Genomic DNA, 12,122 nt, shown 5'->3' with positions numbered 1-12,122 from the left:
CGTCGTCGGCGCCATCTCAATGCTTTACTTGAGGCACTCTTCACAATTAATTTTGCATGATTTTTGGAGGGATGTGAGAATCTCATTGGCTCAGATTCGGTTGAGCGACACTTCTGCCATGCTTAAAGTCCCTTTCTTCTTGGGCAACACAGTACCGTAGTTGAAGGCGGTTCCACAACAACCGTCACGCATGTGATAGACACAACGTGATCTTTTGGTCGTCGCGCATTGAGCCTGACCTCCAATGTCAAGCGGCGAAACTAGCGGCGCAGTGCCAATGAAATTTGTTTTGAGGTCCGACCCGTCATTGCAGTACAACGTGGGGCTTTATACCGGTACCTCTTCATCATGGATGCTCAACGCCGGAACACGCCAGTGAGCCGTGTCGCCTGGAGGCGCATAGCCGTCGCGGCCGCAGCAGTGGCATGCCTCAGCCGTTCCTACAGGTGAGAGAACGCGTCTGGTCTAAAAACGTAGCCTTCCAAATGCGACAGAAAACAGCATGATGCGCACAGTCTGCCATAACTGGTGCCGTTTTTTCTGTTTTTCTGCAGGTCTGTATCTGCGTCATCGGGTGAGCGCGCTGCACCGCTGACCGCATCTACAAAGCCAGTAGTGATATGCAGATAGTCGCTCTTGAGCTGGAGTCTGGGCGATACCTCACCCCCTGCGCATCATCAGTGCCGCAACGCAGCTGACTCTTTTTAACGGTGTACCCGCTCCGCTCTGTCCCACTGTCTTTTGACTCCCGGCCACACCTCTCAAGGCTGGGGCCATTTGAACTGGCTGCTCGAGCCCGTCCGCTCGCACAGATGTCACCTCTGTGGCTCGTCACGTTGCCTCGCCGTCGTTTCGCCCTGCAGGGTGCTTCCACGCCAATACAGACTATGTCGGCCATGATATCGCGAAGGTCGAAGACGGCACCATAACCAGCCCGAGTTCATGCCAGACGGCATGCCAGCAGACTGCTGGATGCCAGTACTGGACCTTCGTCGGCCAGACTTCGTCATGCTACTTGAAAGACCACCAAGCTCTCCTCGGTCACAAGCACAGCTCCGACACAGTGGGCATGACCTCTGGCCCCCGGGACTGCCTGCCTCAGGCTTCAGGTATATTGGTGCGCTTGCCTGCTACAGTATCCGTGACATTTGAAGGGACATTGTTCTACGAAAGACGTGCGCGCACATGCACTGTTTGTGTGTTCACTGCAGCTTGGTGCTTTGAGGGCAACGTAGATTATGCCGGCTACGATGTGGAGAAAGTGGAGAGTGGGCAGGTCACCTCGGCGACCGCATGCCAACAACTGTGCATGACCCTGCCACAATGCTACTATTTTACGTGGGTCTCGAGCGAAAACAATTGCTACCTGAAAGGTTCCGGGGCCATTCAAGGCCGACGCAGCAACTACGCCACTGTCGGAATGGTTTCCGGCCCGAAAGTCTGCCATAGCAACCCTCCAGGTTCGTGCAACCCTACACACAAAGGCACGCACTGCCTACTCAGATCGGGAGATCGGAGAACAGGATGTCTGATGGCGACGTTGTACAACGGCTGGAGGGTTGCGGCTGAGGGCGACACTGCGTTGTCGTCATGTCAATTCAGGCGCGTGTTACGAACTGAATGTGGACTACTACGGCCACGACGTGCAAAAGATCGAGACAGGACAAGTGACCACCGCCACCATGTGCCACGAATTATGCCGTGGAAAGGAAGGATGCTTTCACTGGACCTGGGTAAAGCAGACACAGTCATGCTACCTCAAGGGACCGTATGCCTTGCAAGGAAGGGTACATGACAGCACGAAGATCGGCATGGTCTCCGGGCCGAAAACATGCATAAATCCACCAGGTAAGCAAGCCGAGAGATGCCTATGTTACAGCCAACGCCGCTGCCCGGCCAGCGCGGCTGTGTGACAGACCTGCGCGCTGGCGTGGGTCAGCATTCACCGAATAACGGAAGCTCCTTCAAATTGGAAATACGGAAGTGATCCACGTCACTGCGGTTGATGCCTGTCATTTGTATCTTCAGTGCCATGCTATGAGATGGACGTCGACTACAGGGGAGGCCTCGTGAGTGAAACGGGGCCTGGATCTGCGGCTTCCACCTCGATGTGTCAGTCGCTCTGCCAAGCATCCCGAGTGTGCTACTTCTGGACATGGGACCGCACGACACGCAACTGCTATCTAAAAGACAGCACTGCCTCGTCTTTCCGGGTGTCCGATGCATCAACCATCGGCTTTGTATCGGGGCCTAAGGACTGTGACCCGCTCCCGCCAGGTACGACCCGACGGCCCCTCAATGGCTACATCAGTCTCACAGCACAAGAGGAACTCACAGCACAAGAGGACCTCACAGCGCAAGGAGCTGGGAAGACTGCAGAAGGAGCTGGGAAGAATGCAGAAGGAGCTGGGCAGACTGCAGACTGAGCACGACTCAGCAGCGCTGTCTTCTCATTTCGCTATTGCGGTTTTACTCTCGCCTCCACGCAGCTTGCATGGAGCTGGATGTCGACTATTTTGGTCACGACATCAAGAAAATTGAAGACGAACAGGTCGACAGTGCGGCGTCTTGCCAGTCTCGCTGCCAGGCGACGAGCGGCTGCATCTACTGGACATGGGTATCTCAAACAATGAAATGTTACTTGAAGGACATGCACGCCCTGATAGGACGCGTTCAAAGCCCACAAACCGTGGGCATGGTATCGGGGCCGAAATATTGCACTCCTACACCCCCAGGTGAGCAGTCGCTTCGACGGTGCAACACAGCAGTGGTACTTACTTTCCCTTTCAGCAGCGGGCCTCTCGCAAAGGTGGGCGGAGACAAGGTCTCGTTCGTGGGCTGCCACCTGCGGTGTGTGTGATGATATATTGGACCGCGGGGAAAACATTCACGCGCACGCAGTGCTCGGATCCCGTGTAACGCGGTTGACATGCAGGCTGCCACGAGTGGGACGTGGACTATCAAGGTTTCGATATAAAGAAACTTGAAGGACAATGTTCCTCGGCAAAGATGTGCCAGAGCATGTGCCAAGGAACTACAGGGTGCAGTTTCTGGTCCTACGTGAGCTCGACAAATAGTTGTTACTTGAAGAGCCACCTGGCCCTCAATGGCCACCAATCTAACGAATCGACTCTGGGAATTGTCTCGGGCCCCGCGTTCTGTCCTATCCAGCCTAGTAAGAAGCGAGCGGTTTCGCAAGTTCCATCCTGCATCGCCCAGCAGCTGAGAAGCACTGCACTCGTCTCACAAGCCACTCCGTCACGAATCTTGCTCGGGTTACGCTGTTGCTCTGTCTGCCATCGCTTCGTCGCTCACGCCCTTGACCAAATGGTGGCATTCACGATGACAGATGACCGCGCATTCGGCGTACAACCGGCGCCGGCAAAATACAAGAGGATTGGTGACCATAGCCATGTATCTCAGCACACCATGTCCCAGGTCTCCAGGAGCGATGCCACCATCGCGCTAATAACGAGCCTTGAATGCTCCTCTCGTGAGACGAATCATGCAGGCGAAACCAGCAAATGGGCTTAAGGTAGCACGCCGACTGTCGCCTCTGTCCACATATCATGTGAACACATCGTTTTGACGTCCGCGCGGATTGACTGAATCAAGTTTGCAGGGAGGAGAACGTCGACTACGCTGGCTACGACGTGCAAAAAATTGAAAGCGGAGACGTGGCCTCGGCCACTCAATGCCAGGCACTGTGCGAGCAACTGCCGGAGTGTTCCTTTTGGACCTGGGTCAGTTACACACGGCACTGCTACCTCAAGAACCACTACGCGTTGATCGGTCGTGATGCTGGTCCGGCAGCTGCTGGCATGACGTCTGGCCCCAAGCGCTGTACTGCAGTCCCACAAGGTAACCAGATGCCCCGGGCGACAAGTCTCTCTGGACACAGACCGACGTAGTACGAGCTCTGTCCGGCTCACGTGGTGGCAAAAAGTGCGGTGGTGACACACTGTTCGCTGCACTGCGGTGACCGTACGATGACACATGCCGAGCGTCCAAGAAGCCGAATATATAACATTCTGACTTTGAACTGCCCCTCGAGTGGTGCTGGGTACACTCGGCTCGGCCAGAGGCTCCGCCAGAGCACAACGGGGCGGGCAAGATTTTCAAGGCTCGCAAAACGTGCCGGGTACCGGCCTGTGTCCTCTGTCTGTAGCCTGCCACGAGTACAACGTGGACTATAGGGGGCACGATGTCAAAAAACTCGAGTCGGGAAAGGTGCTCTCAGCCGATACATGCCGAGCTCTATGCCAGGTCGACCACAGCTGCCACTACTGGACTTGGGTGCGGGCGACCAACAACTGCTACCTGAAAGACCAATATGCACCACTAGGCCGCATCCAGGATGGCAGCACCGCAGGCATGGTCTCGGGATCCAGGCGGTGCGGTGAACAATTTGCAGGTGCGTCTTTGCCTCACTCTTCTTCTGAGGCATTTTCATCTTGCCGCACCAACGAGGGTGCATCCGATTCGGATGTGTGTACCAACGTCTGCAACAGGCTCATGCTACGAAAGCGGCGTCGACTACTATGGATACGATATTGAAAAGCTGGAGACGGGGGAAGTAACAACACCGTCAGCATGCCAAGCTTTGTGCAAGGGACGCACAGGCTGCTACTATTGGACATGGGTCAAGACGACGCAGAGTTGCTACCTGAAAAACCCGTACGCACTACAGGGCTGGCTACGCAATAGCTCAACAATGGACAAAATATCGGGGGCGAAAGATTGCGTCCCGGCTCCCCCAAGTAAGCCACTATTCGCTCCTCCCCCGCAGAGTTCGCGGCGTACGATCCTGGCGGAAGCATCGTTGTCAGCTGTGGTGCTGTTCCGTTTTCCGCAGCATGCCATGAGCTCGACGTAGACTACCGCGGGTTTGACGTCCAAAAACTCGAAACCAATTCAATCAACTCTTACGTTGAATGCCAGTCGCTCTGCGAAGCGAACGAACGGTGTTTTTACTGGACGTGGGTGAGCCAGAAGAAAAGTTGTTATCTGAAGGACCACGGGGCCCTGCTTGGCCGTGTGCAGGATGCGGCGACTGCGGGACTCGTTTCCGGACCAAAACTCTGCGCACCGCATGGTAGGTCACCGTGTTTGGAGGCACTCAATAGGGCGATTATACTCCGCCGTCAAGAACAGTGGCGTTAGAGCATGTGGACAGTGATTTGAATTTGGTGGTTTGTACCGGCGTACAGAACACTGCTACGAGATTGATGTGGACTACCGCGGGTTCGATACGGAGAAGATCGAAAACGGAAAAGTGACATCGGCTGCCCTGTGTCATCATCACTGCCTCGCATCCGCGGCGTGTGCATATTGGACGTGGGTCGGCCAAACAAGCAACTGCTACCTCAAGAATAGCAGCGCAGTTCTAGGACGCGTCCAGGACTTCAGCACCGTAGGAATGGTGTCTGGCCCGCGGACCTGCTTCCCCGCCGCCGGTATGTCTGCTTTGCACGGCCTCGCACCCCGGCTCCTGTTTACATGACTGGTGCTACCAACATGATGGCTTGGACGTATCGGCGCGTTTTGCAGGTACCCTGGAGATCAACGTGGACTTCTTCGGCCATAATATTAAACTGATAGACGACGGTTCTATCAGGTCCTACACTGATTGTCAGTATGTGTGCCAGCAGTACACCGATTGCCACTACTGGACGTATTATCAGGATAGCAGGTCGTGCTTCCTCAAAAATGCGTCTGCACCCACAATGCGAGTTCCCAGGCAGTCAACAGTGTCTGGGCCTAAATTCTATGACCAGCCAAGCTTTCCTGAACCTCCAACGCCTGAAGGGCCTCTGCCAGAGTGCTTCCACACCAACGTCGAGTTCACCGGCACAGAGGTTCAGTCGCTGGTCTCTTCCACAGCGACCGAGTGCCACGCGACATGTCAGACCAGCAACGTGTGTTCTTTCTTCACCTTCTACCGGCATGAGCGACGGTGTGTCCTCAAGACTTCAGAGACAGGGGAGCCTCTTAAAGAACTTCCGGTCGGTTTTGCAGTTTCGGGCATGAGGTCGTGCAGCATCGGCCAGCCCCATGATTCTGCTCCGCCGTGTGCCGTGTACAACACCGAATACGTCGGGCAAGAAAGCGATTCTGATGCCGCCATTTCGGCTGTCGAGTGCCAGGTTCTGTGCCAGAGGAGCAGACTGTGTAACTTCTTCACATACTACAAGCAGGACGGTCGATGCGCCCTGAAGCAATTTGATTCGCACTCTGCGGAGCTGCAGGAGATACCGTTCGGTTACGCTATTTCTGCTACAAAATACTGTGGGCCCCCTCCCTCGTCAGCCGTCCCCTCATGCGCCGACCGGAATGTGGAGTATCTCGGCGCCACCGTAGGTGACGTTGCGACAACCACGTCAGCTGCGGACTGTCAGGCACTCTGCCAAAACGCCCCCACCTGCGAGTTTTTCACATTTGACGGCCGGACAACTGCATGTGTGCTGAAGAAGGCCTACCCGGGGGGCGAAGACAAGATCTATAAGCTGTCGAAGCCTTACGCAGCTTCGGCGCTGAAATACTGCGTGCCTTCCCAGGCAGACCCTGAATGCGCGGAGAAAGATACGCTGTACCTGGGAATTGACACAGCGCCTATTGTAACCGTGGAGACGGCGTTGGAGTGCCAGAAGTTATGCCAGCACTCCACAGAATGTGAATTCTTCACCTTTAATGATGTGGAAAAGCGGTGCCGGCAAAGGAGGTCGCCCGTCGTAGGCGCCACTGTACAGAAGGTCTCTTTCCCAAACGTTGTATCGGCAATGAAATACTGCACCTCTCCAAATGAGCCACAGACAACGCCTTACTCAGAAGAAAACGTGGAATTGAAATCCCACAACCTGGAGATATCGCCCGTTGCCGCAGATAATGTCACTGCTTGCCTGGATGCATGCAACAATCAAGCCGATTGCTATTACTGGACGTTCTACTCCACTGTAGATCGAGCAATGAGTTGCCACCTCAAGAACGCTCGTGCGATGGCAGGAAAAACTCAGTTTGCTGGAGCAGTTTCGGGCTCCCGAGAGGTTGAAATTGCACTGGACCCACAGACCGAGTATGTCGGTGCGAACTTGCCACAGGATCCGGTTGCAGTGGCGTCGCCCCAAGAATGCAGAGAGGCTTGCTCGCTCGCGCCGGAATGCGCCTACTGGACGTATTATTCTAACAGGGTGGTCAACTGCTTCCTGAAAGATTCTGCGGCAAAAGATTCGAGAAGGAAAAACCCCGATGCCACGTCAGGTAGCCGGCATGCCGTCATGGGACCGGTGCCCATGAAGTACCTGGATGACCGCAAGTATGAGCCCGCAATGTCCGCCGGACCCGCAGCTTTCCGGACAGTTCTGACGACTTTTACTGCCGAGCAGTGCCAGGCACGGGCGCAAGCTAATACGCAGAAGCTCTTTTGGTCGTGGAACAAATTTGACCATACATGCAACTTCTATGGTCCTGAGGTCGTGGGCACGGAGACCTACGATTTCGAGTGGGTGTCAGGTCATGCCGAAAGCCAAGACAAGAGTTATTCGAGTACGTTCCGAGTACGTTCGCGTTCGGTAGGGCGGGTGTTCGGGCAAGCGCCTTTCAACACTGGTGCGGAGTCGTTCGTGTGGCAATGAGATCCCTTGTGATGAGATGAACTTCCGAGGAAAGCAAGTGTGGGCTCTAATATACAGCATTTTTTTTCTGAAACCCCCCTTGCCGGAAGCTGTTCTTAACCTTTAGCTAATGCTCCCGTGTTCTGTGCATGGCCACAGGTGAAGCGTATACCTACGGACAGGGCGTTTACTTGCTCCACCTTGGTTCCTTCGAGGCGAAACAAGCTCCTTCTCCAAAGGCCTGCGCAGAAGAATGTGGCAAGTCAAAGCTGTGTCGATCTGCATCCTTCACGCGAGGTGTCGACGGCGGAGCACCGAACTGTTACCTAGGAGGGCTTGCAGGACAGACCCTCGCTGCCTCGAAAGACAGTGTCGTTGTTGCACAAAACAGGGCTACTCTAATGGTTGCGAAAAAGCCTATCCCGTCGCACCTTGAGGAGCACCCCGACACCCCTATTCCCCAGTGTATCGATCTCTGCCGGCGGTCCGGAGAGTGCAAGCGCTGGGCGTTCGATCTATCCAAGAACATCTGCTATCTCTATCGCGAGATTGGCGCAGAACAGGATGATCCAAACTTTCTGATAGCCGACATTGGAATCCATCTCGAAGAAATCGAGCAGCTGAGTAAGCGAAAATTGGAGTGCCCGCACGGTCGCGGGATCTCACCCATCATGCCATCGCGCTGCAAGGCACGAAACTGCATCTATGTTACGTGGCACAGCACCTGCGTCCCGTTTTCCCCTTCACATTACGTGACTTCCATCTACAATCGGAGCCTCACCACTAGCAACTCTTTTTCTGGCAAAGTGCCTGTGTGTTTATTTTGCAGTACTACTCGATACCGCGTTGACCCCGACGGCAGTCGAGTCGATTGTTACACCAGTTGCAAATTGTAAAAACGCGTGCCAGAAAGTGCAGTGCTTCGCCTACTCCTACGTTCCGGCGGCCGCTGGAGGCAGCGATATATGCCACATCGGGAACATTCGGGAGGCGAAGGACCTGAAAACGTTTGCTGTCTCGCGTAAGGGCAGTGTCCTCATTCGCAATCCCGGTGGAGCTATGGCCACAGGGGTCGCGTACGTTGGCGAAGCATCTAAAGAAGATGCGTCCCAGCTCAACGCCGCATCCGCGTGCGCAGAAGCATGTTCATCTGCGCGGGATTGCAAGGCGTGGACCTTTCGAGGAGAGGAGAAACTATGCGATCTCTTCGCTAGCGTCTCAGGTGTTGTACCTGATTCGGGTTCTGTCGTGTCTGGGAACGAGACAGCTGATGCGGCAACCTTGGAAAAGTCCCCCAGTAAGCATCCGTTAGCAGCAGCGTCCCGCGCCTAGCAGTGCAGGATCAGAAGCGATTGCTATGCAGCGTTTCAAGAGTAATGGATCCTATCCAGTGTTCTACGTACCCTCAATTTGTGGAGATGTCGATTTGTGCTCACTCACTATTCAGCCAAGGCTGGCATGGCGATCTCAACGAGCTGGAAAACAACAGTGCTTGCTAAACAACCTATGAGCACTGAGCAAGAATGCGAAGAACTCTGCGCCACGACAGAGAACTGCGTCCAGTGGTCCGCCGCGACGCAAGAAGACGGGACTGTCGAGTGCATTGCTGGCACGTGGAACGCGGCGCTCGAGGAGAAGACCAACGCGCACACATCCGTTCTGGGATCCAGATTCTTCACGCCATTCCTGGAACTAAAGGGCACAACGATTACGACGGATGAGCCGGACCCTTCCCTAGACCCTGCGAAGCACTGCGCCACTCGATGCGCCACTGAAGTAGATACATGTCACGCGTGGACGTTGCTGATTAGTTCCTCTACGAAGACGTGCCACTACTTCACGGAGGAAGCAGCTGTCGTCAGCGTCACGAACCCGGTGGCCGTTTCCGGCAGCAGAGGAGTTCTTGACATTCAGTTGCCTGGTAGGATGCGTCACGAGAATGATTCTGACGCCACGCAGAAGACGAACCCCGTCATTGGACGGGGCGGACTCGTCGCGCATTTTGTAATAAAAGGAAGCGGCTTGGAATCATACACAGCTTCGATTCTGCCGTAGACACGGGCCCGGGGACCGGCGGTTCTTGCAGTTCCGCTGAGGCACGGTATGATTCACCGTAGTTGCACGTGCGTCCCAGTGTTCGAACCCACCTCCGCGGGCCTGGTGCCCTTTGCCGGGTTGGATGTGTCTTGTTTCTGGCCGCTGCTTTTTGTGGGCTCGTTTCAGTAATTTATGGCGCGCACGAGGAGCCAAAGGCGCAAGCTGATCCTGCCACTTCAGTTCTTGCTTGTCAACAGAAGTGCGAAGGCGATGCCTCCTGCTTGGCATGGACATGGAACTACACCCAGGACTGGCCGGACGCCTGTACTGTCGTGACGGACCCTCTGTTCAAGCACGAGGCTACAAATGGCACCATTCTAGTAATGATGGAGCGCAGGTTCTTGCAGCCTTTCCTGCTTCTGGCTGGAGAGGACAACGATGTCCTTCAGCGCGAAGAAGGCTCCGCGACGACTGACGGGCTGTGCCAGTGCATGGGCAAATGCTACAACAATGCGGAGTGCTCAGCTTGGGCATTCGAGCTGACGGAAAATGGCTCCGTATGCAAGCTGTACTCAGCATTTGAAAAACAGCCGGGCTACGGGTTCGGCATCTCAGGCTCCCGTCGTGACGCCTCGTCGTGCCCGACCGAAGTAGAAGGTAAGGCGGCTTGTTGGCAGTCTGGTTTGCGGCTTGCAAGAACGTAAAATCAGGGCATCCACAAGGCAGCTTTCCCAGATGACGGGAGATGAGCAGGCAGTCGAGCATCTCCCTCGAGAAGCAAAGGCGAAGAGGCAGGACGAATGTCGTCGGGGTGTTGGCGGGCAGTTTTACATTTAGTCGAGTTCTATGACCTGAACAGTTGGTCTGAATGAGTTCGAGGGACAAAGGCAACTTACTGGCGTCTCACTTGGGTTGTTTTTGTCGTGCTACTGTCTGTGAGCAGAACACTGGCTTCTGGAGAATCCGGTCACAAGCGGACCAGAGGGAACACTGGATGAGATATTAGGTCAGGCCAGCCAACATAAAGCATATACAGCGGGAGTTGCCTTGGTCACGGCTGCAAGCTCAGACCAGCCGCAGTACATATTGGCCAAGGCGGGTAAGGGATTTCTCAAGTCTAACAGCAGCGCAGCCATTATATTCAACTACGTTGAAATCTGGCGGCGTTAAGCACGCAGGTCACGCTACTCTCCTGCAGGTTGCGCGATCTCGCCTGCTAATTTCAGCAGGGTGGTACGTTTGCTCGTGACGCCCGTAGTCTTCCGAAGAAAACACCGTTCTCGGCTCGTTGTAGTTCGCAGCATTTCCGCTCCAATGTGTTTGTCGTCGGCAACAGCATTGATTGTGTGGTGACCAAGTGCACGAGCGGAGGTGAGCGTGTCTAGTGAGAAGTGCACGTGGTTTTCTGTCTTTACAACCTTGGGCTGTCTGATCGCTCTCCTGAGAGGCTTTCTATGCCGTAGTGCCCGTCTGCAAACATTATTGCCTGTAATCGGTACCGCGAACAAGGACACAGAACGTATTAGTCACCAATACGCTACGCAAATCAGGCTTGTATCATCCGAAAAGTCGGAGAAAAATTTTGAAGGAGAGAGCGGCAAGTCCGCACGTTCCAGGATAGTTTTCAAGTATTCTCCTAAAAGTAACTGTACAACCCTGAAAACGGGGGAGTCCTTCACCTACGTTGAAGAACTGAGTGGGTACAAACCGTACAAACTAGTTATGTCCGTCTGTACATCTACGCTGAGGCTATCGATAACAAAGTTTAGATTCTCACTCCCCAGCTAAACAATCCTTTTCCATGGAACACACGTCTACCGCGTTAAAATGACTGTAAGCAATGCTTCAAGCCATGACCTCAAAAATGCCGCCAGTTCGCCGGGTAATGCCAGTAGCGAGTGGTTGGTACCCACACATGACAATCATCCATGCGTTGCTGTCTTTGGCATCTCTTAAGACGCAGCCTCGGTCACTTACTTTGTGGAGGCCACCAACCTTTCGGCAGTCCCTGTCTGCAAAAGCTTTCGTAACGAGAAAAACCAGCCTGCAGCCGTGGCTACACAGTGAACCACTGCCTGGTTCACGTCGGAGTGACACATCATCTCCTGGCTTCGTCGTGGATAAGCCATGGGGGCAAAGGTACGCTACGGCTGTTTCACTATGACCGCCTATGTAGCCTGCGACTGCACCTCGACAGATCGTGAATTCGTCAAACTGATTTATTCGGTGCAGTGGAGTAATGCCAGCAGCACTGACGCAACGGAGAGAAGAGTCACTCACCGGGTAATTCCTGCGTTTTTGGAAGCCGTCAACACGGCAATAAACGAGGCGAGGCACCGAGGTGTCAGCGACGACCATCTTGAAGACGCTGTCAGGCGATCAGTGGCAGCAGTTCGCTATGTACGAGTGATGTGCAGATCAAACAGAAGCGGTACAAACCACGTGAGCTGTTGGGACATGAAAAATAAAAGTTTG

At 54.5% G+C, this 12,122-nt stretch overlaps 1 protein-coding gene across 1 annotated transcript; it reads left to right on the top strand.

Moving 5' to 3' along the window:
- Positions 1 to 348: 348 nt before the first annotated feature.
- BESB_054210 (PAN domain-containing protein) lies at positions 349 to 10,817 on the top strand (the record flags this gene model as incomplete). Its single annotated transcript, XM_029363856.1, has 19 exons — positions 349 to 446; positions 555 to 574; positions 813 to 1,109; positions 1,212 to 1,460; positions 1,603 to 1,848; positions 2,029 to 2,277; positions 2,490 to 2,735; positions 2,936 to 3,175; positions 3,616 to 3,861; positions 4,169 to 4,414; positions 4,512 to 4,760; positions 4,856 to 5,095; positions 5,211 to 5,456; positions 5,551 to 7,542; positions 7,770 to 8,234; positions 8,440 to 8,907; positions 9,058 to 9,531; positions 9,834 to 10,304; positions 10,591 to 10,817. The coding sequence occupies 19 exons, from the start codon at positions 349 to 351 to the stop codon at positions 10,815 to 10,817; spliced, it is 6,969 nt and encodes a 2,322-aa protein (XP_029219779.1).
- Positions 10,818 to 12,122: the final 1,305 nt, after the last annotated feature.

The sequence above is a fragment of the Besnoitia besnoiti genome, chromosome IV (genome assembly GCF_002563875.1).
Source record: "Besnoitia besnoiti strain Bb-Ger1 chromosome IV, whole genome shotgun sequence".
NCBI classification, from domain to species: Eukaryota; Apicomplexa; class Conoidasida; order Eucoccidiorida; family Sarcocystidae; genus Besnoitia; species Besnoitia besnoiti.
Note: the sequence above shows the minus strand (reverse complement) of the source record. Positions and strands in the feature narration are given on the sequence as shown.